This window comes from Stegostoma tigrinum, chromosome 14 (assembly GCF_030684315.1).
Source record: "Stegostoma tigrinum isolate sSteTig4 chromosome 14, sSteTig4.hap1, whole genome shotgun sequence".
Classification (NCBI taxonomy): Eukaryota; Metazoa; Chordata; class Chondrichthyes; order Orectolobiformes; family Stegostomatidae; genus Stegostoma; species Stegostoma tigrinum.
Window position 1 is genome coordinate 53,153,588 of NC_081367.1, and position 25,475 is coordinate 53,179,062.

Sequence of the window (25,475 nt, forward strand, 5' to 3'; positions counted from 1 at the left end):
TCACATGGAAGAACAAGTGAAAGCAGGCAAACAGAAAGACCACCAACTCCAAGTTCCTTTCCAAGCCACACATCAGTCAGAGTTGAAAATGTGTTGCTGCCATTTTATCATCTCTGCCTTATAATCCTAGAACTGCCAATCTTCAGCACTACCTTCACTAGAGGACACCAATGGTTCAAAAAGGCCACTTGTTGCCATCTCATCACGGCTGCTAAAGATGGACAAGAAATATTCTTCATGCCAGCAAAACGCAAAGACAGTCAATGATTTCAAAATTCTGACCATCCTGAGAGTTACTCAAAGTGAGCTGAGAATTTTTATTTTGTTTAAATGAAATTCAGAACTTTATAAATATGAAATAGTTGAATTTGGGGAGGAATCCAGCTGGTTTCGTGGCTAAATGGATTTGACTTTTCTTGTTCTTAGCAATGGCACAGAGCAGAATCAGGTATAAATTGAAAGAACTGTGGATGGTGTAAATCAGAAACAGAAATAGAGATTACTGGTAAAGTTCAGCTGGCCTGGCAGCATCTGTGGAGAGAAATCAGAGTTAATGGTCAGAGATAGATATTTCTCTCCACAGATGCTGCCAGACCTGCTGAGCTTTTCCAGTAATTTCCATAATATTTTTGTTTCAAAGGGATAGCTTTTGGGTTTTAACTCCTTTCAAAGATCTAGCAGCCCCGCACCGCAACCTGGGCTAACAAGGCGAACAGAAAACAATCTATAGATGTATTTCGTATAGTTGGCAGGATTCGTTAAAACGATGATACCGAGCGCACGGGCAGTGGAACTGACGGGATATTTGATAATCGGGTTCCATTAGCTGCTTTATAATTCAGTGCGGAGCTGCCCTCGGGGGAAATGGCTCGGAATCTCACTCTCCTTGTTAGGTAAGTGATCTCGTGGTTGTATGGTTAGCGCGGACTCGCAATATAAGCACTGGCTATACGTTTACTCAGCAGATACTGGCACTCAGCGGCTCTGGTGTTCGGCGCGGTTCACTCTCCACGTTGCTCTGGGTAAGCTGCTGGGAATTGTATCACCTGAAAAGGGAGGGGGAGGAGAGGGGGTTACTTAAAGAGAAAAGAGTTGTTGTAAGAATCTTAGAGGGGAGAAAGGCGAAGTAAAATGCTCTGCAACGAAGCAAGCGATGTGAAGGGAAAATTTCTTATTTCGCTCAGCGAGTTAGGGCAGGATTGGCAGGACGGGTCTGGACAACAGGACGGGTCTGGACAACAGGACGGGTCTGGACAACAGGGCGGGTCTGGATAACAGGTCCGGATTGTATATTCGGACCGGACTGGAGATTAGGACCGGACTAGATACCAGAACCGGACTGGATAAAGGTGCCCAATTAGTTATTAGAGCCGGGTTAGGTCCGGGGTAAATAACAGGCCAGGATTAGGTAATGGAACTGGACTGGAGTGCGGTGGCGATGGCCCGAATAGCCGTCTCCTACACGTGAATAACTCTGTGATAATAACGAGGAGCTTTGGGAACACCGCTCCTGTCGCTACTAAAAGATGCTCCATTTGTGCAATGGTCGGTACATTTTGAATACAATCAGGAGATTGCTGCTAAACTGGGCGAGCATCAATGCATTTGGGGACGTTCGGGGGTTCAATCATTGGACTGGACTGGGACACCAGGAACTCTGCTTTGGACAGACTGGGGGGAGAGAGCGGGGCGGGGGGGTGGGGGGGGGATGGTATTGGGTCCGTGCTCCTTTGAAGCGGCTACAGCAGGTTCCTGAATGAAGAGAGACGGACCGAGTTCGGTTGCTGTTTGGTGGTAGCTCGCTGAATCGAATCGAGCTGGTTTGTACAGGGGGAGGCCCGAGCTGTACCCGAGCTGAGTGGAGTTCCCTCCGGACCCGGTTTGTTTTGACACGCTGTCCAAGAGAGTAAAGGCCTTTTTTCACTGGAAAGAAGTTTACCTTTTGGCAGGGATTTTCTTTGGGATGCGATGAACAAAGCACAGTGTGAGAGATAATGGGAACTGCAGATGCTGGAGAATCCAAGATAATAAAATGTGAGGCTGGATGAACACAGCAGGCCAAGCAGCATCTCAGGAGCACAAAAGCTGACGTTTCGGGCCTAGACCCTTCTTGCTTGACCTGCTGTGTTCACCCAGCTCCACACAGTGTGAGAGAACTGTCTGTGTGGTCAACACATCGAGCCATTGTGGAAGTCAGCTCGGGTGTGTGCCGGGAATGGGAATGGGAATGCACTCTATTTGTCGGCACCTCTCTCGGTACGAGATGGCTGGTAGTGGTACTTTAACCTGAGGGTCACAACATCACAGGTGAAGGCTGAGGTGGTGAAGGTGAGTCCTTCATGGTAACTTCAGCAACAGTGAGAATTGAACCTACGCTGTTGGTATCACTCTATCCTGGATCCAGCCAACTGACTGAGCTAACACGCTCGATCGAGAATGTGCAGATAACACGGTTGCCTCCGTAAAATTAAATGACCGACCTCTGCTTTTGTGAGTTTTTAAAAATTTTTGAGTGTATGTGGCTCAGAAATCTTTGTGTTTCAGATTCCTCTCAAGCTGCTACCATGCGGGGGCTGGTACTGTCGCTGATGATCACTTCCATTTGTTTAGCCAAAAGAGTTCAAGCAATCAAATGGGGTAGATGTGAACATGTGGAACTGCAAAAGAATTTTAGTCTCGATCAGGTTTGTTCTGTGAACTGTTTAGTTGCCTGGCAATTCCATTCTGTGTAAAGAAGTAATTTTTGCAGATGCTACAGGATCAATAAAGTATGCTTTCTAGAAGTGATTGGACAGTGCAGTGGATTTTCACACCATCTGCTCAACTTTAGCCACAGAGATTTTCAGCAAAATCTGTGTATGTTCTAATATCCCAACTGATACGGTTTCTCATTCGGCACAAACAGGGCTTAAAGTACGTTCGTATTGGTCCTTTCTTGGAGCGTGTGGGAAGTTGCCACTGAATCCAGTAATAATTAAAGCAAGAAATTCTGGAAATACTCAGCAGGTTAAGTAGCATCTGTGAAGAAAAGCAGAGTAAAACCCTCAGGTCAATGTTGATCCTTCTGAAATTTCTAATGAAGGATGAACATTGATCCAAAATATTACCTCTTTGCCTCAACTGGTACTTTCTAATCTTTCATTAAATCTATGTCTGTGCTGATATAATTGCTGAAAGTTTTGCTGCTAATTTATTAATTTATTTCACTGTAATGTCCACTGAGATAAATAGCCTCAGCAGAGGAAATACATTCATTCATGCAAATCATTTTAATGGATACAATTCTGCTGAACAAACATGTTCTTAGAAATTGTAACCTAAAAAGGGAATCTTTTCAATATGCACCAGCATTTTAGTGGGAATGTCGCTCATAGTTGAGTTCTAATATAGGGTTAGCTACAAGTAAGGGAAATTCCTTTTATTGCTTTGGTAAATAGTGAACAATTTAAATTATCATTTAAGGATTTAACTTAGAAACACCTTTCCAAACATTTGGAAACTAGTATTAATATTTAATGGTGTCTTATGGGTTCCAGCAGTACACACTGTTTAATGTTGAAACTGTATAAAGTGTTGGTTCAGCCACAGGTAGAGTAGTGTGTGCAGTTCTGGAATGCACATTGTAGGAGGGATATGATTGCAATGGAGCAGGCACAGTAAAGATAGACCAGGATGTTGACTGGACCTTGATAACAAAATGTGAGGCTGGATGAACACAGCAGGCCAAGCAGCATCTCAGGAGCACAAAAGCTGACGTTTCGGGCCTAGACCCTTCATCAGAGAGGGGGATGGGGAGAGGGAACTGGAATAAATAGGGAGAGAGGGGGAGGTGGACCGAAGGTGGAGAGAAAAGAAGATAGGTGGAGAGGAGAGTATAGGTGGGGAGGTAGGGAGGGGATAGGTCAGTCCAGGGAAGACGGACAGGTCAAGGAGGTGGGATGAGGTGGTAGGTAGGAAATGGAGGTGCGGCTTGAGGTTGGAGGAAGGGATGGGTGAGAGGAAGAACAGGTTAGGGAAGCGGAGACAGGCTGGGCTGGTTTTGTGATGCGGTGGGGGGACGGGAAGAACTTGGGCTGGTTTTGGGATGCAGGGCGGGAAGGGGAGATTTTGAAGCTTGTGAAGTCCACATTGATACCATTGGGCTGCAGGGTTCCCTAGCGGAATGTGAGTTGCTATTCCTGCAACCTTCGGGTGGCATCATTGTGGCACTGCAGGAGGCCCATGATGGACATGTCAGGACCCCCTCCCATTCCTCAGATGACATGTTGCAGGAACAGCAACTCATATTCCGCTTGGGAACCCTGCAACCCAATGGTATCATTGTAGACTTCACAAGCTTCAAAATCTCCCCCTCCCCCACTGCATCCCAAAACCAGCCCAGTTCTTCCCCTCCCCCACCGCATCACAAAACCAGCCCAGCTTATCCCCTCCCCCCACTGCATCCCAAAACCAGCCCAGCCTGTCTCTGCTTCCCTAACCTGTTCTTCCTCTCACCCATCCCTTCCTCCCATCTCAAGCCGCACCTCCATTTCCTACCTACTAACCTCATCCCACCTCCTTGACCTGTCCGGCTTCCCTGGACTGACCTATCCCCTCCCTACCTCCCCACCTCTACTCTCCTCTCCACCTATCTACTTTTCTCCATCTTCGGTCCGCCTTCCCCTCTCTCCCTATTTATTCCAGAACCCTCTCCCCATCCCCGTCTCTGATGAAGGGTCTACGCCCGAAACATCAGCTTTTGTGCTCCTGAGATGCTGCTTGGCCTGCTGTGTTCATCCAAGCTCCACACTTTGTTATCTTGCATTCTCCAGCCTCTGCAGTTCCCATTATCTCTGTTGACTGGATCTTGTTGCATTTGGACGTGGACTGTTTCAATATCTCAGAAGTCACAAATAGTGCTGAATGTTTCACAATCAAAGGCAAACATCCACACTTCTGACCTTATGATTCATTCAGAGAGAGCTACTTGGGGGTCTTTGTTTGTGGCGAGTTTATTGTATGGTTTTTATATAGAGAAATTAATTTGTTGTGTATTTTATTCAGGGAATTATTTTATAGGTATTGATTGAATGATCTTATTTATAGAATGTTATTGTTGGGGTTTTATTTAGAAAGACTTAGTTGTGGGGAATCTATTTTGGGGGAATTTAGTTTTGTGGGTGTACTACAGTACTGAACACAATTCAACCTTCTCTTCAGTCTCTAATTGGACTTGGAGAACAAGGTCACAGAGATAGAGGAGAACTTCAGGGAGAGGCTATCTGGACAGAGAGTGGGTCAGCTGGGTTGGGCCACCAGGATAAAGAGCTGGTATCAGCTGAGGCCTCGGCGGAGGTGACACCAGATGAGGTCGTACCTATTCTTGAGTTATTTCTGTTGACGCATACCAACAAGAAAGTAGGACTGCATGCTCCACGGAAGGGATGTCAGAGCAATATTGTGTGTGTGTGTGTGTGTGTGTGTGTGTGTGTGTGTGTATGCATCATCTCAGTTTATCCATCTCATTGGACAAAGACTTTACTCTCCCAAGTCCATGTGCTAATCAGTCAGTGTGCAACTATGATCAGTTGGAGTTCCTGTGTCCCAAAAAGAGACAGTGATTCTCCAACGTGATTTCAGTATCAGAGCTGGGACAGCTACAAACCTCTGGAAAGGCCTGATCCTCCTGACAAAATGCCTGGAACAGGGCCTGGTCATAACAAAAGTCCTATTTCATCAGAGAAACAAACACTTGGCACCTCATGGCAATACCTGCAGTCCAGACACTGGCAACTGTCTGACTTCATCATTGTCCACGTGAGGGACAAGGGTGTCCACATCGACCACAGTATGAATGCTGGAGCAATCATCAGTAAATCTGGGCTAGCATCTTCATAAGCCTGGTCCCAAAACAACATAGGCAACAGGGCACTACCTCAGGAAATTCAATGTCAATGGACTCAAGATCTCAGCAAAGAAAGAGTTACTCTGGTAGTATCTCACTGTCAACTTGACAATGCTCAGTTAACAGGAACCACAGTGCTCGGATTATTATCTGAAGGATAGAATGGGAAAGAGGGAGATGCAATTAGGCCTGAACATCCTTGTATACCAGTAGCGTTCGTCAGAAAGAGGACTTGCCAGGAGACTCTAGGTTTCTCTATCAGGAAACATTGAAGCTACTAACAAGAACCATGAGGAGATCTAGAAGCTACTAATTCACATGCACAAAATGATCGTAAGTGACGCATCACCAGAACATGAGGAATGAAATCAGGCCTTCAGACAAATGAAAGCCAAGGTCTAAAAGAAAAGTCAATGATGTAAAGAACTGATTTTGGATTTAAAGGGCTCTGAGAGCCACACTATGCATTCTTCCTTAAGCTCAGTCAAATCTATCCTAAGACAGACATACCCACTGGGACCTAAGGACTGAGTCACACTCATAAAGGATAGAGAGACAGTCAGTGTTCATTGGAGGGAGCACTTTGAGGCTCCGCTTAACTGAGATTCAGTCCTGGAAGTAAGCACAGTTGACCACATCCCACAGCATGTTACCTGCTACCACCTCAGCCCGAATGACATTGAAAAGACCATCTGACAACCGAGAGAAAAGATGGCTACAGGCACAGACGAAATTCCTGCTGATATACAAGAGGGAGGAGAGAATGCTAAAGAATCTCTTTGATGTGGTAATTCTGAGCATCTTCATGAAAGAAGCCAAGATTAAATGTGGCATTGATAGAGGATAATCAACTAAGAGCCTTTCCCAGAGTTACATGTGGATTCCATCCATCAAGATGCATAAAGGATATGAATTTCGCAGCAAGACAAGTCCAAGAAAAACATAGACAGCAGCAACAGCCTCTGTACATGGCATTCTTTGGCCTCACAAAGACTTTGTCTCCATCACCAGGCAGGATTATGGAGAATCCTCCTGAAAGTTGGCTGCCTGTAGAAATTTGTCACCATTTTCCATGTGCTGTTTAAAGACATGCATGTCCTCATCCAAACCAAGATATCCACTATGGCCCAACTCAGTGCAAATTGGGATCACACAAGGTGGCATCCGTGTACCAATACCCTTCTCATTTTAATAGCAAAGCACTTGGAAAACAGTGACAGGATTAGACAGCGTCAGCATGGATTTACAAACGGGAAATCATGCTTGACAAATCAATTGGAATTGCTCATGAATGTTACTGGTAGAGTTGATAAAGGGAAACCAGTCTTTATGGTTTTCTTGGACTTTCAGAAGGCATTTGATAAGGTCCCACATGAGACATTAGCATGTAAAATTAAAACATATGGGCTTGTGAGTTGTGTACAGAGAGAGATGGTTGGTAAACAGGAAACAAAGAGTGGGAATAGGTGATATTTTTCTAAGTAGCAGCCAGTGACTTATGTCATACCACAGGGATCAGTGCTTGGACTAACAATTCAGATGTGTGAGCTAAATGTAATATTTTCAAGTTGGCAGATAACACAAAGCTGGATGGGAGGATGAAATGTAAGGAGGATGCAGAGATGCTGCAGTGTGATTTGGACAAGTTGAGTGAGTGGACAAATGAATGGCAGATGAAGTACAGTGTGGATAAACATAAGTAAAAACAGGAAGGCAGGTTATTATCTGAAGGGTAGTTTGGGAAAGAGGGAGATGCAATTAGGCCTGAATGTTCTTGTACACCAGTAGCTCATGAAGAAAGCAAATGATATGTTGGCCCTCATAGCTAAGAGGAATCGGGTACAGAAGCAGGGATGTCTTGCTGCAGTTCTACAGGGTCTTGGTTAGACTGCTCCAGGAGTATTGTGGGCAGTTTTGGTCTCCTTATCTGAGGAAGGATGCCCTAGCTACGGAGGGACTGCAACAAAAGTTGACTAGACCAATTCCTAGGATGGCAGGACTGATATATAAAGACACATCGGATCAGTGAGGAATATATTGAAGGGAGTTAGACCATTAAGGGGGAATCTCATTGAGATGTATAAAATTCCAACAGGATTAGATAGGTTAAATGCAGCAAAGATGTTCCTGATAACTGGGGAGTCCAAAACCAGGGGTTACAGTCTCAGGATACAGCATTTGTCATGTAAGACTGAGATGAGGTGAAGTTTCTTCATCCAGAGAGTGGAATTCTCTGCCACAGAAAAATGCTGAGGCGAAAGCATTGAATGTTTTCAAGAAGACGTTCTTAAGGCCAAAGGAATCAACAGGTATTGCGGGGAACAGGTATGATGAGCCATGAGCATATTGAGAGGCAGAGTCAGCTCAAAGGGCTGAATGGGCTTCTCCTGCTCCTATTTTCTATGTTTCTATGCAGGTTCACTGGACGTTTTCCTAGGATGGTGGAATTGTACAATGAAGAGAGACTGGGGAAACAGGGTCTGTTTTCTCAAGAATTTCACAGATTGCGAGGCGATCTTATTAAAACCTGCAAAAAAACTTAAGGGGATAGTGTAAGTCAGGGAGATGTGGGCAAGAAGTATCTCCAAATATGTATGTTGGCGGAGGATGGATATAGGAATTTAGAACCAGAGGGAAATGTTTCAAATTAAGGGGGACCAAACTTAGGACCAAACTGAGGAGAAATATTTTTATCTTGAGGTTTGTGAATCATCAGAATTCTCTGTCCAAGAAGGCTGATTGAAGGCATTGTCTTTCACGATGTTTAAAGTAAAGATTGATAGATTGCTGAAAGTGTTTACAGGGTCTTGGGGATGGTAAGGGAAAACATTTATGGAAAGAATTTGATGAGCCATTATTATGTTGAATGAGGGAGCAGATTCAATGGGTTGAATGATCAACTCCTACTTCTATTTTGGAAGATAATGTTTGAAATACACTTATTTTTAAAATAAAAGAATGGACTAAACCTTTTTGTTTAATCATTCTCCGTTGATAAAACAAATGTGATGCTAACGCAAAGGCAGCTACAAATTTGTTCCACTTCCAAGAAATGCCTCAATTCATTCATAAGAGCCATAGAAGTCTACAGTACAGGAAAGGACACTTCAGCCCTTTGGGTCTGTGCCAGTAAAAGCCAAATAACTAATATTCTAATGAGGTGAGAATGACAGTCTGTGGTACCAAGGCTGCATCAGAGCAAGGATCCCTAGCAAGGAGCCTAGCAAAACTGGAAGTTCATAGGAATCAGGGGGAAAACTCTCCACTGGTTGGAGTCATACCTGGCAAGTAAAAAATGGCTGGATGTTAGTCATCTCAGCTCTACAACATCTCTGCAAGTGTTCCTCAGGACAGTGTTCGAGGCTCAACTGTCTTTTTTTGATCAGGGTATGGCTGGTTAACTCAGTGGAAGACAGATTAGTCTGGACTGGCCTGAGCTGGGTCCAGGTCCTCCTCTATCCCATTAAAAGCAAAGTGCGGTAATGCTGAAGATACAAAATAAAACCAGAAAGTATTGGAGAAACTCAACAGGTCTGGCAGCATTTGTGGAGAGAGAATATGACTTATCCAGACTCACCTATCCTGCTTTTTATGTGCTGCAGTCTGTCTCCAGGTCTCCTTCTCTCCTTTGCTTGTTTGGTTCCCCTCTTTCCTGGCCTTTTATCATGTCAACCTAATAATATCCAATGACATTTTCCTGAATGGCAACTGTTTCATTTATCTTTGATTTTGAATGCATTTTTACAACTTCATACATTAAAAAGTTGCATGATTTTAAAATCTTTTAGCATGCTCTTTAATCCAATAACAGTTTGTTTATAAGAACTGCTACATCAGTAAAAGTTCCTGTATTTTAGATCTACTGTTTTCTGTACTGTTCCTCATTTTGATTTGTTCATATAAAGGTGCCTCTGTCTCTCTCTGACAATTCAACAAATTATCATCACCTAAAACATAAACTGCCTACTCTCTTTCGGATGTAATGCTGTGTATTTCAGCATTTCCATTTTAATTTTCTCTGATTAGTAATTGACATCCCACAGAAATGGAAGCTAGTGAACCCCTAAATGATGTTAATTTTCTCCTTGATATTTTCATGTTAATGAAGGATTCCTGTCTTTTGTCCCAACCCCATAATCGAACTGAGAACATAGAGCTGTACAGCACAGGAATGGGCCCTATGGCCCACAATGTTGTGCTGAACATGATGCCAAATGAAACTAATCGCCTCTGCCTGCCCTTGGTTCATATGCCTCCATTCCTTGCATATTCTTGTGCTTATTGAAAAATCCCTAAAATTGCCTTATAGTATCTGCCTCCACCACTAGCCCTGGCAGTGTGTTCCAGAATCCTGTCACTTTCTCTGTAGAACTCATAACCCTCATATCTCCTTTGAACTTTCCACGCTGTCAACTCAAATGCATACCCCCTCGTATTAGACATTTCAACTCTGGGAAAAGGTTCCAAATATCACCTCTATCTATGCATCTCATAATTTTATAGACTTTTATCAAGTCTCTTCACCTCTTCCATGCTCAAGAAAAAAACAACTTGAGTTTTTCTAGTCTCTACTGATAGCTCATACCCCCAGTCCAAGCAGCGTCTTGGTAAATCTTTTCTGCACCCACTCCAAAACTGCCACATCCTTACTATCATGCAGCGACCAGAATTGAACACAATACTCTAAGTATGGCCGAACTAAAATCTTATAAAGCTGCAACATGACATCCTGACTTTTGCGCGCAATTCCCGAAACAATAAAGGCAAGCAAGCGATACGCCTTCTTTATCACCCTATCTACTTGCATGGCCATTTTCAGGGAGCTATGACTTGAACCCAAAGTTCCTTCTGTACATCAATGCCATTCAGAATCCTGCCTTTAACTGAATACTTTTCCTTAACATCTGATCTCCCAAAACGCAGCACGTCACACTTACCTGGATTAAACTCAATCTACCATTTCCCCACCCATGTCTGCAACTGATCTATGTCCCATTGTATCCTTTGACAACTTTCTAAACTGTCCACAACTCCACCGATGTTTGTACTGTCTGCAAACTTACTAACTCACCCATGGACATTTTCATCCAAGTCATTTATATATATCACAAACAGCAGAGATCCCAGTACGGATCCCAGCGGAACATGACTAATTATGGACCTCCAGCTTGAAAAACACCCTTCCTCAACAACCCTCTGTCTTCTATTGGCAAGCAATTCTGAGTAAATGCAGCCAAGTCACTGTGGATCCCATGAATTTTAATCTCCTGGATGAGCCAGCCATGAGGGAGCACTTAACAAGAAAGACCGTAAAGTTGAACTTTTTTCTCTATTTCTTTATTTTTCTGCAATTATATTCCATGTTTTTGTTTATATTTCTGTGTTTTACGATAGTACTAGAGAGTGGCTATACCTAAAACACTTTTCACTGTATTTTGTAACAAAATACATGCGACAATAAATAAATGAAATCAAAATCTACTTGCACTTTTCTGCTTATAATGCTTTGCCACTGCCATTCAGGAGAAATATTAGAAGGACTAAGTGTGTCTTTATCTTCAAAAAGAACTGGTAAGTCTGAGGAGGTAGCAAGAATTGCAGATGCTGAAGCTCGAGATAACACAGTGTGGAGCTGGAAGAACACAACAGACCAGCAGCATCAGAGAAGAAGGAAATTTGAGGGTCCAAATTCAAAACATCAATTTTCCTGCTCCTCTGATGCTGCTTGGCCTGCTGTGTTCCTTCAGATCCACACTGTGTTTTCTCTGAGGAATCTAGATTTGGTCACTGGTGCATGGAGAATCATGTTTACAGAATGATGCCACATATCACCAGAGGAGTGTTTAACTTCGTGGTGATCTTGTGAAGATATTTTGACTTGTTGTGTTGCAAGTCATGATTAAATTCCCATCTACTATATTTGAGCCTCAATGAATTTGAAACATATAAAATAATCAGAGGGTTAGATAGGGTGGATAGGGATAGCCTTTTTCCTAGGATAGTGACGGCGAGCACGAGGGGACATAGCTTTAAATTGAGGGGTGAAAGACATAGGACAGATGTCAGAGGTAGTTTCTTTACTCAGAGAGTAGTAAGGGAATGGAATGCTTTGCCTCCAACGGTAGTAGATTCGCCAACTTTAGGTACATTTAAGTCGTCATTGGATAAGCATATGGACGTACATGGAATAGTGTAGGTTAGATGGGTATGACAGGTCGGCACAACGTCGAGGGCCGATGGGCCTGTACTGTGCTGTAATGTTCTATGTTCTATGTTCTATGAATTATACACACACCCAATTAATAAGCTAATCTATTTGTTCTTATTTAACAGTATGTGGGAACATGGTATGAAATCGAACGACTTTACAATGTCACTACAGAACGCAGATGTATTTCTGAAACAATATCTAAAACTTTCAATGGGTTTAGAGAGACATATGAACTTCTCACTTGGATGATTAAGTAAGTTCTACCGTAAATGGAATGAGTGTGTATGTACGTATGCAGGTTTGTGTGCATTCTGTCTGTGTACATGCGAGATACCAAAATGATTGCCACGACCTCCTCATTGATATTCAACTACGATTATACTCCAAATAAAAGGACAGCACCACAAAGTTGGACCAATGGTCCGAAGGGCCAATTAGTTAATTAAACATTTTCATGTATCCAATGATGAGAAGCAGTTACATAAATAAACTCTTATTCAGGAACAGAAATTACTTTAATTGCATTATGTTGCAACAAGGAAGAAGTTGTCCGGTCAAATCAATCTGTGAGGGAGTTAACTCTCCACACATGCAGCCAAGTTAATTCCCATTTACTTTCATTTCTTTCAGCCATCTTTCTAAACTGTTGTTGAAAGCTGACATGGGTGTAGAGTCTCTGCAGTTCCCACCCATAAGTCATCTGATTGACAGGCAGGACATCTTTCAGTGAAGGGTGTGAAAGATGTCACAGGGGTCTTGATTGTGGAGAGAGTAATGTTATGATGGATCCAATAGTAGTTTGGGAGTACCAATGAAGGCACTCAGGTGAATGCAGGTCTAGGGGAGCAGATGATGTTTGAGGGCTTCTGGAGGTGATATGGAAGACAGACTGATTATGGGACACTCCAGCTTGCCTGCTAGCAATATTGCCAAAGCACCTGCCACATGGACTGAGCAAGCCTTTCTTTTTTGACATTTCACGGTTACGTGTGGCCTTGGAAACCCTGTGATTAAAAAGAACATGAGTGTAAATGGAGGCTGCAGCCTCATTAAAAGACTTAAATGACTAGAATGTTAACATTTGCAAATAAAGACTGCTACCAATCTGTGAATGCTTCAAATGTATCATGATGTTGCAAAGCTGATTTTAAAATGCCAATAGAATTAGGCATGGGCCAAAGGAAAATATTTTTAGAGTAAATGAGTTTACTGCAAGCCAGTTGGCTGGAATGTTACACTACCCATAGCACAAGGTGTTTGGCAGAGGAAGTTGGGCGAGTGTGGGCAGACTACACTTTCACTCACACTGGTAAATGATGAGCTTAGGGGATACCCTGTGCTCATACGGGCATCATCCCAAATTGAAAACAGGATCTTCCATCCCCATTCCCCTCCTTTTCCTCCCTAGCATATGCCCACCAATTAAGTTTTTGCAAATGGGTTTTGCCCCAAGCACCAAGGGGCAACAGTCTCACATTAAGCTTGTTTGTGACCAGGGATGCAGGTGTCGCGTTATTGAGTCGTAAACCATCTTCTCCCCCAATATTTCATATTTCTTTGCTACTCTAGCCTCTGAAATGACTCCAGCTTATTTGTTTTTGAGAATTCAGCCAATGGTTTCCAGAACTTAGATACACATATAGGAATAGTATCAAGAGTAGGCCATCTGCACCTTCAGTCCTGCTTCATTATTCAATAAGATCATGACTCATCTCATTGTAGCCTCAGCTCCACTTTCCTGTTTGCAAGCCGTAATCCTTGACTCGCCAGATAATCAAAAATCTTGTTATTGAATCAAAATTGATTGTTCAAAGGTGACATTCCTGATTCGGGTAAATGTCGTTGGAGCTGCCATTGGAGACTCCTCCTTTGCCTGTCACAATCCAAATTGTGGAGAGGGAGGGACTCCCCCCCCCCCCCCCACCCCAGACTTCCCTCATGTCCACCTTGGATCTTCGGACTGCCAAGCGAAAGATCACAGAACAGACTGGAAAATAAAGTAAATGCCCTGGACTCCTTGAAAGGAGGAAAAGAGATTTGCATTGGCCACCTCTGCTTCTCTGTCAGGCCTAGACCTTGCAGCTGAAGATCTCGGTCTCTATTGAGACCTGTAGTGGAACAATCTGTTCTGATCTTCAGGGGACACCACTTTCCTACCACCCCTGGTTTGTTGTGAAACCTTCACTGCAGCACTGCTCACATTTCCTCAGATGGAGTGGTTTCCCTCATATGAAATGAACCCAGGAAAATAAGCTGGAGTCCCATTTGGAAATTCACAGAAGTTACAAATGGAATCAGACTTTTCAGCCTAACCTGGTCACTTTGATGTTCACCCTCCATCTGAGCAAAAGGTTCTAATCATGTTTACCCACTTATTTAACTGTTTTAGTTTATTTATCAAATGTAATCCCGAGTATTCTCTTAACTTCAAACCTGGAAGTGATTCCACAGCCACACAATAACGTGTGTTAATGTTTCAGCTTTCTTCGTTTGACATTTGATGGTTTCTCTTGGAATCTTGCTCATTGTTCATGATCATCAACACTAGAAATGGTCTGTCTCCATTTACTCTGTCCCAACGCCTCCATTTTTAAAACATACCTTGCCTATTTTTCTGTGAAGTGCATTGTTCTGAAGAAGGCCCTGTGTATCAAACCTTTCTTTATTTCTGTATTGCCATATATCAGGCAGCATCATAGTTAACCTATCGAAGAGGACTGATGTTCTTCCTATCATTAAATCCAACAATATATCATGGTTTGTGGGAATAATTTTTTAAATTTAAACTTATCATGACCCCTTGGCTTTAATAATAAAGGCATCATGAGACAGAAGCTAGATGTCTATTTGCTATAAAGTCAACATTATCTTATCAACCCAAAGGGCAGCTCTTTCATTAGAGACAGACAATTGGTTCAGGATTTAACCTGATGTTCATCATGCGACAAGTAGGAGCAAGATTACGAAGTCAAGACTGTCACAATGACCTCAGCTAACACAGGAATTGAACCTATGCTTTTGGCATCACTCTGTATTGCAAACAATCTGTCCAGCTAACCAACACGTTTAATAATCGACGTTTCTCCCTTTGATGTTGTGTGAACCTGCATTTCGCAGTCCAATTCCTCTTCTGCAGCATTCGGTTACTTCTGATCAGTTATGCATTACTTAATTTCCTCACATTCATTGCCTCAAACCCAGGATCATTGAATTCTTTTTTGCCACATTTTAGTCCATTAACTTTTTATGTCCTGTTTTCAAAACAAGTCCTCATTTACATTGTGCATACATGATCTGGAACTGAACCCTCAGGAATAACAGTATTATTATTAAATATTGTTGAAATACTGGGTGGACATGAGGAGCTGAAAGACCTGCTACTGTTAAAATTTCATAGGGTCTTTTCTTGAATAATCATCCCTATTTGATTTCCTGTTCACTAGCAACTTCTAACAATTGATTCTTTATATGGACATGTGGTAATTTCACCCACGCTTAAATATTCTGAAGGGTTGGTTTTGCTCCCACAAATTTTAAACTTAAGTGGCTTGTAATTCTCTCGATTGCTTAATGGTACTGTGCACTAACCTCTCAGTTTTCCACAAACTCGTCTAATTTAACATAAGTGCTCTGGTGTTTGCGCTTGCAGTTTCTCTTTCTTCTTGTATCTTAATTAAGCTGTGCTCTCTTCTCACATTTCGCTTGCTCTATTTAACTCATCCACCTGAATTTTTTCATAGTTTATTATTGGATTTAGCAATGTCTTCCCCAAATAACAAATATCCTCTGTTGAGATCACTAAGTGGATATTTAAAAAGTTCCATAAAAGAGTTATTTTTCTACTTGTCTTTCAAACCTGGCATCAAATTTCCTCCCCATAATATGGAGAAACCCCTTTTAATCCTTAGCCTCCAACCATGTTGAATCAGTATCCAGTCCCTGTTTACATCAAGCCTTTGTGATGTATGTTGTGGCTGTTATGAAGGGGCATATTGGAGATCCATCCCACTAGAAATCTGCCTTGAAGATGTGAATCTGTCCTATCAATACTATTTGTTTACCTCGGATGAACTCATGACTAAGTGGAAGTACACTATTTGTCTTTATATATATAAAGCTTGTCTGTTTTTTGCAGAGAGAATGATGAAGTGGTTGTACTCAGTGCAGAATTAATACCACCTCCAAAGGCAAACAAAGATCAAGCAAAACTTACCTACAGACTTGGTAACTTCTTTTTATTATTTATCTTTCAGGGGTTTATTTAGCATTTATTGCCCACCTCTATTTGGTCTAGTAAATGAGGTAGTAAACTGCCTTCTTGAATGAGCCATGGGGTGTAGATCGATTCACTGTAGATAGACCCACTGAGCTGTGAGGAGAGGAGTTCCAGGGTTTTGACACAGTGGCAGTGAGGGAATTTTGATATTGTTCCAAGGTGGGATGGTGTGTGTCCTGAAGCTGAAATTGCAACAATGGTATTCCCATGTATCTGCTGCCCTTCTCCTTCTAATTGGTAGAAGTTGTGTGTTTGGAGGGTTTTTAATTTATCAGAGGGGGAAGGGCTCAGGTGAGAAGATATGTTCACTTACAAAGCAAAAGTATATGACAGCATTGCAGGCAACTATTTTTATACTGAGTGGCATAGGAATGGGCAGAACAAACAAGCAAATAAGAGCAAAGGGGGAAAATTGGCAAAAAATCGAAATTAATGGCTGTTTGCTTAAGTTTATACAGTACTGATAAGAAAATAAATGAATTAACAGCACAATAGGGGTTGATGAGGATGATTTTATACAAGTTATGAAGACATGATTAGAAAGAGGAAGCTTTGTCAGTGCAAGCTGAAACAAGTATGAGAGCAAGAAATGGCCTGGCATTGGATGATGTAGAATCCATACGGGTGGTGGTAGAAAATAACAAGAGGAAGGTGGTATTGATGGGAATAGATTAAAGGCCACTTAATAGTGACTGGTAGAACATAGAACAATAGAGCAAAGGAACAGGCCCTTTGGCCCACTTTTTCTGTGCTGACTATGATGGCATTCTAAACGAATCCCATCTGCCTGCATATGGTCCACATCCCTTTATTCCCTGCCTTTTCATGTGCCTGTCCAAATGCCTCTTAAATGTTGCTATCATCAATATAAGCAGCGAAAAAAATAAGAATATGAGGGCATGTAAGGAAGGTAGTACTTTGATCCTGGATGACTTTAATCTTCATGTATATTTGGAAATTGTAATTGGTGAAGGTAGCCACAGTGAATAATTAATAGACTGTTTTTGGAGCAGTTTCCCAAAACATTATGATGTGTATCTAACCAGGAATCATGGATCCCATATTAAAAGATTGACCAGGGAACAGTAACCACAACATGGTAGAACTTAACATTCTGTTTGAGAGTGAGAAACCAGGTTCAGAACCAACAGTGCTAAATGTAAATGAAGATAATTACATAGGGATGAGGGCAGAGTTGTTTGCAGTGGACTGGCAAAATAGTTCAGCAGGTAAGATGGTTGAGGAACACTGACAGACATTTCAGAAAAACATTCAGATTCATCATAAAGATATTTCCTAGTCAGGAAGAAAGATGGTAGTAAATGTTGAAACCAGCTATGTTGAACAAGGAAGTTAAGGATAGTAGTACGTTGGAAGTAAAAATGTGCAATCTGGCAAAGATTAATGACAAACCAGAGGAATTGGCAAGTTTTAAAAGCCAAGTAAGATAACCGCAAACAAGAAGGAACAGAAAATAAACAATGAGAGCAAACTAGCAAAGAATGTAAAAATGGACAGTAAAAATTGATTTTTACATATGAAAAAGAAGACACGACAACATGAACACACATCCCTCAGAGAACAAGGCTGAGAAATAACAAAGGGACGCAGGGAGTGGCAGAAGAAATATTTTCCGTCAGTCTTCGCAATAGAATGCAGTACAGTCAGTTCTGATATAACGTGTTTCCTCGACACGAGTGGCTTTAATGCAGTTGAAGAATTTATACCAATATTTGTAGAATGTGAACTTTTCTTGCCTGTATTGACCATAATGTGATTCCGGCTCCAATAGTTTAAATGGCGTGGCTCCTGCATGATTTTCTTATCACGCGAGATCGCTCAAGAACAGAACTATCGCATTATATCCAAACTGACTGCAATAACATTCCAAAAATACTAACTACTAAATAATCAAGCAAAAAAAAAGTCAATCATGAGGAAAATATACTAAGGGATTAAATTAACAAGGAGGATTCTTAACGGGGAAGCATTAGTTGTAATATATTTGGATTTCTGTAAAGGCATTTAGTATAGCCCCGCATACAAGACAGGTTCATAATATAAGAGCCTCGAGGGTAGAATATTATCATGGATAGAGGATTAACTAGCTAATATAAGTCAGAGTGTTGGGATAAAGGGGACATTTTCAGAATGACAACTGTAATGAGTGGAGCGCTACATTATTAATATGTACTGATGACTTGGATGATATGTGCTGTTGCCAAATTTGCAGGTGACAAATAAACAAATGCACTATAAATAGTGAGGATGACACAAGGAGTATATAGAGTGCTAAAGTGAGTGGACAGAAACTCGACAGATGGAAAATAAATTCTGAAAGTATGACATGCACTTTGGCAGGAAGAAGACAAAAGCTGAATATTATTTAAATGGGGAAAGGCTGCAGACAGTAATAGCAGAGAAGGATTTCAGAGTCCTCATGCATATATCTCAAAGCTAGGATGCAATTTCAACAGTAATAGGAAAAGCAAGTGGTATACTGGCCTTTATTTCAAGGGGAATGGAGAATACAAATATGGAGGTCTTGCTAAAACTATACAAGGCAAGAGTCGCCTTGAGCTAATTGGCACAGGGTCGATAAGATTAAAAAGGTAAATGCATGGATCAAAAATTGGTGTAAGAGAAATAGATTCAAATTCATTGGACATTGGCACCTGTACAGGGGTAAGAGGGAGCTGTTCCAAGGGGATGGGCTCGACCTGAATCATGCTGCGGCCAGAGTCCCGACGAAGCACAAAATTCAGGCTGTAAACTAAATAGTTGGAGGGAGGGGGTGTGGTTCATTTGCTTCATATTTCAGACTTACTCATTGAGTTTAGATCCTATCAGCTATAATGGTAGAATTTGAACTTTTCTCCACGGAGAAAGGATCTATACCATTGACATTACTATAACACCACCTCCTAAACTTTTGCAGAATATTGTAGCTTTCTACTTTCAGTAAATAGGATCATTGACTGCAGAAACAATTTGTTTGCACAGAGGATTTCATTCCCTCGAGGCTACAGTTTTTTTTAGCAGGCATATTTACATTTAAAAAGCTTTTGGCAAGATAGCACATAGAAGGCTGGTTAGTAAAATTGAGGCTCATGAAATTAAAGGGTTAATATCCAGTTGGATTAAAACATTGGCTTAGACATTGAAGCAACAAGTTGTGACGAATAGTCATTTTTCAGACTGGAAGAAAAATGAGTTCCATGTGACCCAGTGTTAGTACCACCACTCTTTCTTTGTTGTGAAAAAATGACTTGCATCTTGGAATGGAGGGAACTTTCAAAATTTGCTGATACTATGAAATTTGAAGGTGTCAAAAAGTGGTTGTAACAGAATATAGATAAGGCTAACAGAATGGCTGGACAAGTTGCAGATGGAATTCAGTCCAGAGAAGTGTGAGGTGATGTATTTTGGCAAAGGGAGTAGGGAGAGGCAATACAGACTTAACAGCGCAGTTGTAAAGAGTTTACAGGAGCAGTGATGCTCTGGGCTCCAGTGTATTGAACTTTAAAAATGTCAGGACATATTCGGGGAATGGATAACAAAGCTTACAACTGAGCGAGGATATGAGTACAGAAGAGATTTACTCCCAATAGTTCCAGACATAAAGGAATTTTCTTACAAGGTTAGGTTGGAAAATCTGGTATTGTTCTCTTTGGACAAAGGAAATTGTGGGAAGATTTATTAGAAATGTACAAGCCTATGACAGACAAAAATCAAGGGCTACGGGGAGAGAGCAGGGAAGTGGAGTTGAAATGCCCATCAGCCATGGTTAAATGGCGGAGTAGACTTGATGGGCCGAATGGCCTTACTTCCACTCCTATGTCTTATTGTCTTATGGACAACCTGTTTCTAAGTAGTACCAGGTGACACAGATTGACATCTGTTCAAGAGATGTGAGGAAATATAAGAAAGAACATTTGTATGCAGTGAATTGTACAGGCCTGGAATTCACTACCTGTGAAGATGGTGCAATGGGAACAATCAATGATTTCAAGAAGGAAATTGAATTGGTATTCAATGGAACTAAACTTGTAAAGATACAGGAATTGAATCAAGACCCGGGATTTTGCTTAAGGACAATTAGCATGGACTCGAAGTTCTAAATAGCCGCTTCCTGCATTACTAGTGACTTTATGACTCTTTAATCTTTTCTTCCTTTAATTCACTTTGGGGTCACTTTACTCTGTTAAAAGCAATGGATAAATATTGCTTATTGTTGGTTGTTTATTGTGAGGGATTTTTCAGCAGTAAAGTGCAAACTTCCATTTTGTTCTTCTTTGAAAATCAATCCTCAGTTTGTGGCTTGTGATTAATTTTTATTTTCTTGACTCAACAGATGAACAAATGGGGTATGAGCCTTTAGATGGTACGTATTAAAAAGTACAACTCCTCGATAAGCATGTTACACAGTAATAAACAAAATCCGATCGTATTCGGGAATGGTCAGAAATCACGCAACACCAGGTTATAGTCCAACAGGTTTATTTGAAAACACTAGCTTTCGGAGCCTCAGTCCTTCTTCAGGTGTTAGCGAGAGAGGTAATATCAGACACAGAATGTATAAGTAATAGATCAAAGGTTCACACCATGGATGAGAATGTACTAAACAAACCCAAGATGCTGTTAACCCTTTAATCAGTTAGAAGGTTTTAATTGATTAACATATATACGTAAGTCCCTGAATTCTTTTTGAGTCTTGGTCCTGAGAGAACTAAAGGTTTTATCAGTGTAAAGAAGAGGTGACATTTTAGGTCAGACAATGCCTGTTAGGTGTGTACCTTGCTTAGAATCCGTTTGCGTTTTAGTTTGGAGTCAGACTGGTTTTATTTTAAAGTAGGAATTTATAAAATGCCACATTGACTGACTGTCTATAAATACACACACACACATATACGTGAATCTATGGGGTGAATTTTTATTTGGAGATATGTATTTGTTCAAGTAGTATAATGTTCAGTGTTTTGATTACTGACTACGTTTTTCTAGTAACTCCTGTTAATAGTTTCTCATTACATTGGCTGTGATTAAAAATTTTGTTAATTTTTGAGTTTGTCGTCATGATTTGTTGGGGCTGAAGCAAGTAAATATTTTCCACAAAAAATTTCCAATCACACAAATTGATACTGGGACCTTTACTGATAAAATAAATATCCTGAAAAATCTCTGCTGTTAATTAATAACCAACATGAAATATATTCTGTGCCATTCCCAGCAATGGAACATTACTTGTGTAACAACAGCCATTAAGGATTATTACAGGTATAGTGTGCAGGATCACTGACATCATGAGATGAAGCAGTGCATAAAACCAGAGGCATGGGGGAGGATTTTTTCATGCTTTAACGTGTGAATAAAGGTTCATGACAGTCTTGAATAGTCATGTGGCAATACAGATTTAGAATATTGCTGAAAAAAGACACATTTGTCAAAACCTTTTATTGCGCACTCATCTGGACATTCACAAGAATATCGTTTTGAAGGGGAGCAACATTGTATGTTGTGTGAAAAGAGAGCATTGGTTGGTGCATCTTGATGGCAATGTCTACTTGTCAACCAGTCAGCACTGTCTTCTCAAACAGAAGACAATGTTATTCCCCTTCACATCAGTGTTGTGAATATCTGGTAAGTGTACAGCAGGACTCAGACTATTGATTCTTAGAAATCTCCAAGGACTGTGAACTCCAGCATTGACTTATTTTGCCTCTGATTGATTTGTGACATTGGATTGAGATTTTATTTGGTATTGTGAAGGTATCGGTGTAGGTCTGTGCTCAATGGATGTTGCAAATAATCAGCATGAACAGAAGTAGTTTTTCAACATTGTGGCTCTGAATCTTTGATTAGAATACTATGGCAGTACAGCTCCCCACTGGGACGGGAGAATGAACACTCTTGTCTGTGTTAGGTGGTATGTTCTTGCCAGTTGAACATGTTTTACTTGCTAGTTTTGAACTAATTTCAGTACCAACAGTGAAATTCAGGTGGTCTTTCAAATGTTCTTCATCCAGGCAAGCTAGCTATTTGCATATACTGCAGTAAGAATTAAGTTTAGAACACAGGCAAACTAGTTAATTATTCTTTCATGCCACATTTGTTTTTAATTTATTCACTAATTGAGATCCTGTCTGTCAAACTGTATTTTTTTGTAATGGTATCTATATTGATGTGGGTAGTGTAGTTGATGTGGTTTATGTAAGGCCTTTGACAAGGTCCCATATGGAAGGCTAGTCCAAAAGACGAGAGCCCATTGGATCTGAGGCAATATGTCAAACTGGCTCCAAAACTGGCTTACAAATAGGAGGTGTAGGATAATGGTGGAAGGTTGTTTTTGTGACTGAAAGCCTGTGACCAATGGTGGTAACACAGGGATTGTTGCTGCGACCCTCACTGTTGGCTATTTACATTATCACCGTTGTTGTGCATGTAGAAAGTATGATTGGTAAGTTTGCAGATGACACAAATTTGTTTTGTTGATCATGAGCAGGATGGTTTCAGGCTGTAGTCTGATATTGATCTGTTGGTACTTGGCAGAGCAATCAGATGAATTTTAATTCTGATAAGCATGAGGTGATGCATTTTGGGGAGTCTAGCAAGGAAATTATAGGCACAATGACTGGTAGGTCCTTCAGCAGTACTGAAGAACAAAGGGCCCTTGGTGTACAAGTCATGGACTGCTGAAGGTACCAGCAAGAGTGACAGAGTGTTGATGAAGGTATATGGGTTGATTGACTTCATGAGTAGGGATGTATAACACAGGAGCAAGGAATACTTGTTCCAACTTCATAAAACATTGGGTAGACCACAGATGGAATACTGTGTACAGTACTGTTGCTATACTATTGGCAGGATATGACTCCACTGGAGAGAATGCAGAGGAGGTTCACCAGGATGCTGCCTGCAATGGAAAATCTCAGTTATGAATAGAGATGGGATAGGCTGGATCTTTTTCCTTGGAGCAGAAGAGGCCAAGGGGCTGATTTGATTGAAGAACACAAAATTATGAGAGGTAAAGACAAAGTAGATCATGAGAATCTTTTTGCCTTGACACACGTGTCTAAGATGAGAGAACATATGTTTAAGGTGAGGACTGGGTGATTTAGAGGATATCTGAAGATCTCCTGGGATATCATTCACCCTAAGTTCTGTCAGGTCAAAGCTGCCGTGCCAGCTTACCAGAGGCAATGTGACAGTGCTAAGATCTCTGTCAGCAGTCTGACAGCACTGAGATAGTCCACAATCAGCAAGTGGAGATATTTCTCGTGTGTCACTGTTGGAAATGCTGTGTTCTAGTTTGTCTCAATTTTGTTTCCAAATACCGCGCTTAATTTGATTAACTAGTGAATCAAAAAAAAATTATCTGCTTGTTTCATCATAGATTAATGCTCTGTCCTCTTTTCCTTTTATTGCAGACAGTGTCATTTTTTATTACTGGGTGGTAGACACTGACTATACAAGTTACTCGCTGGTATTCTCCTGTGTTTCTTTCCTTGGCATAGCACACACCCCGTATGCCTGGATTCTTTCAAGAGAACGACAGCTGTCAGCAAATACCACAAAATACCTGCATGATACCCTGGATAAATATCACATTAATACTGAAGATTTTGTGAAAATTAATCAAGAAGGTTGCATATAAGAGCTAAACAAAAACCGAAAGAACTGCAAATGCCGTAAATCAGGAACAAAGGCAAAGTTGCTGGAAAAGATCAGCAGGTTTGGCAGTATCTGTGAAGGGAAAAACAGAGTTCACGTTTCCGGTCCGGTGACCGTTCCTCACAACTTAGTTTGGGTCACCGGACCCAAAACGTTAACTCTGTTTTCCCCTTTACAAATGCTGCCAGATCTGTTGAGCTTTTCCAGCAACTTTGTTTTTGTTGCATACAAGGGATGATCAGAATACATACAAATCATTTTAATCTGCATCAAAATGCACCTATTTTTAGTTTACTCCATTGCAATTTGCACTGGAGTTAGTACAACTGAAATTAAACAATACCTGCTGGATTTGCTGTGATGGACTGTGAGTTAAATTATCTATATCAAAAGTGCAGGAGTTTGAACAAGCACCTTCAATTGCTAATATCTACCCCCACTGAAGTTCAAATCAATGGTGAAATTTTGACTGGGCCATCACTAGACAATCAAAAATGCAACTTAAAATTAAGACAATTGGTATCACACTTCATGCTACAAACATTTGGCTTAAATAGAAAGACTGACTAATTAGTGCTAAGGAACATAAAAGAGGTCTCCCCTTGGGGTCCAGTTTTGTACACATTGGCCTGGGTTTTCTGCTTGTGAAATTTCAATCCATATTTCCTACTCCCAGTAATTTTATTAGTCAGAAAAATCACTGACTGGCAATAAGTAAGAAAAAGTATATGATTTCTAGCTCAATGCCTTTATTGTCACTCTTGGTTTGACCTCCTAACTGTTTCTTTGCTGTTCTTATGTTATTCAATCAAATAATATGCAATACTTAGAACTTAGATTAGTTTGGGATTGACAGAGTTATTTGGCTTTGTGCACTACAATAGTATCATTAAATCTGTTATACTAAGTGCTTTTTTTCAGCAATAAAAATGAAAAACTGAAATAATATGTTTCTTCTGATCATTTGATGTAGAATTCTAACCGAAGCCCATAGAACATTATTATATAAGGATTAGAAGTCTCATGACATGTTTCATGCAGCCTCCTAACTCACTAAAAACCTGTCCCCCATCGATAAGTCACAAATGAGGAGTGTGATGGAATACTCCTCACTTGCGTGCCGCTCCAGAAACACTGAACTTGACTTCAATCAGGACAAAGCAGCCCGCTTGATTGGCACCACATCCACAAGCATTCACTCCCTCCACCACCAACACTCAGTTGCAGCAGTGTGTCCAATCTACAAGGTGCATTGCAGAAATTCACCAAAGATCCTCAGACAGCATCTTCCAAAACCCACGACCACTTCCATCTGGAAGGACAAGGGTAGCAGGTATGTGGAAATACCACCACCTGCAAATTCCAGCCCAAGCCACTCACCATCCTGAGTTGGAAATATATTGCCATTCCTTTATTGTCACTGGGTCAAAATC

The 25,475-nt window shown here is 41.1% G+C and overlaps 1 protein-coding gene across 1 annotated transcript; it reads left to right on the plus strand.

Annotated features, from left to right (window-relative positions):
- The first annotated feature begins 903 nt into the window (after window positions 1-903).
- On the plus strand, window positions 904-24,988 carry LOC125457543 (apolipoprotein D-like). Its single transcript, XM_059651165.1, has 6 exons — window positions 904-1,022; window positions 2,545-2,684; window positions 12,218-12,348; window positions 16,231-16,319; window positions 20,726-20,755; window positions 23,799-24,988. Exons 1-6 carry the CDS (start codon window positions 914-916, stop codon window positions 24,023-24,025), a joined length of 726 nt encoding a protein of 241 aa, XP_059507148.1. The 5' UTR covers window positions 904-913; the 3' UTR covers window positions 24,026-24,988.
- Window positions 24,989-25,475: the final 487 nt, after the last annotated feature.

Excerpts from the sequence above, each read along its gene's own strand:
- LOC125457543 (XM_059651165.1), top strand. The coding sequence starts at position 914 with ATGGTTAGCGCGGACTCGCAATATAAGCACTGGCTATACGTTTACTCA. Across the intron at positions 12,349-16,230 it reads CTTCTCACTTGGATGATTAA|AGAGAATGATGAAGTGGTTG; the intron begins GTAAGTTCTACC and ends TGTTTTTTGCAG. Across the intron at positions 16,320-20,725 it reads AAAACTTACCTACAGACTTG|ATGAACAAATGGGGTATGAG; the intron begins GTAACTTCTTTT and ends TTGACTCAACAG.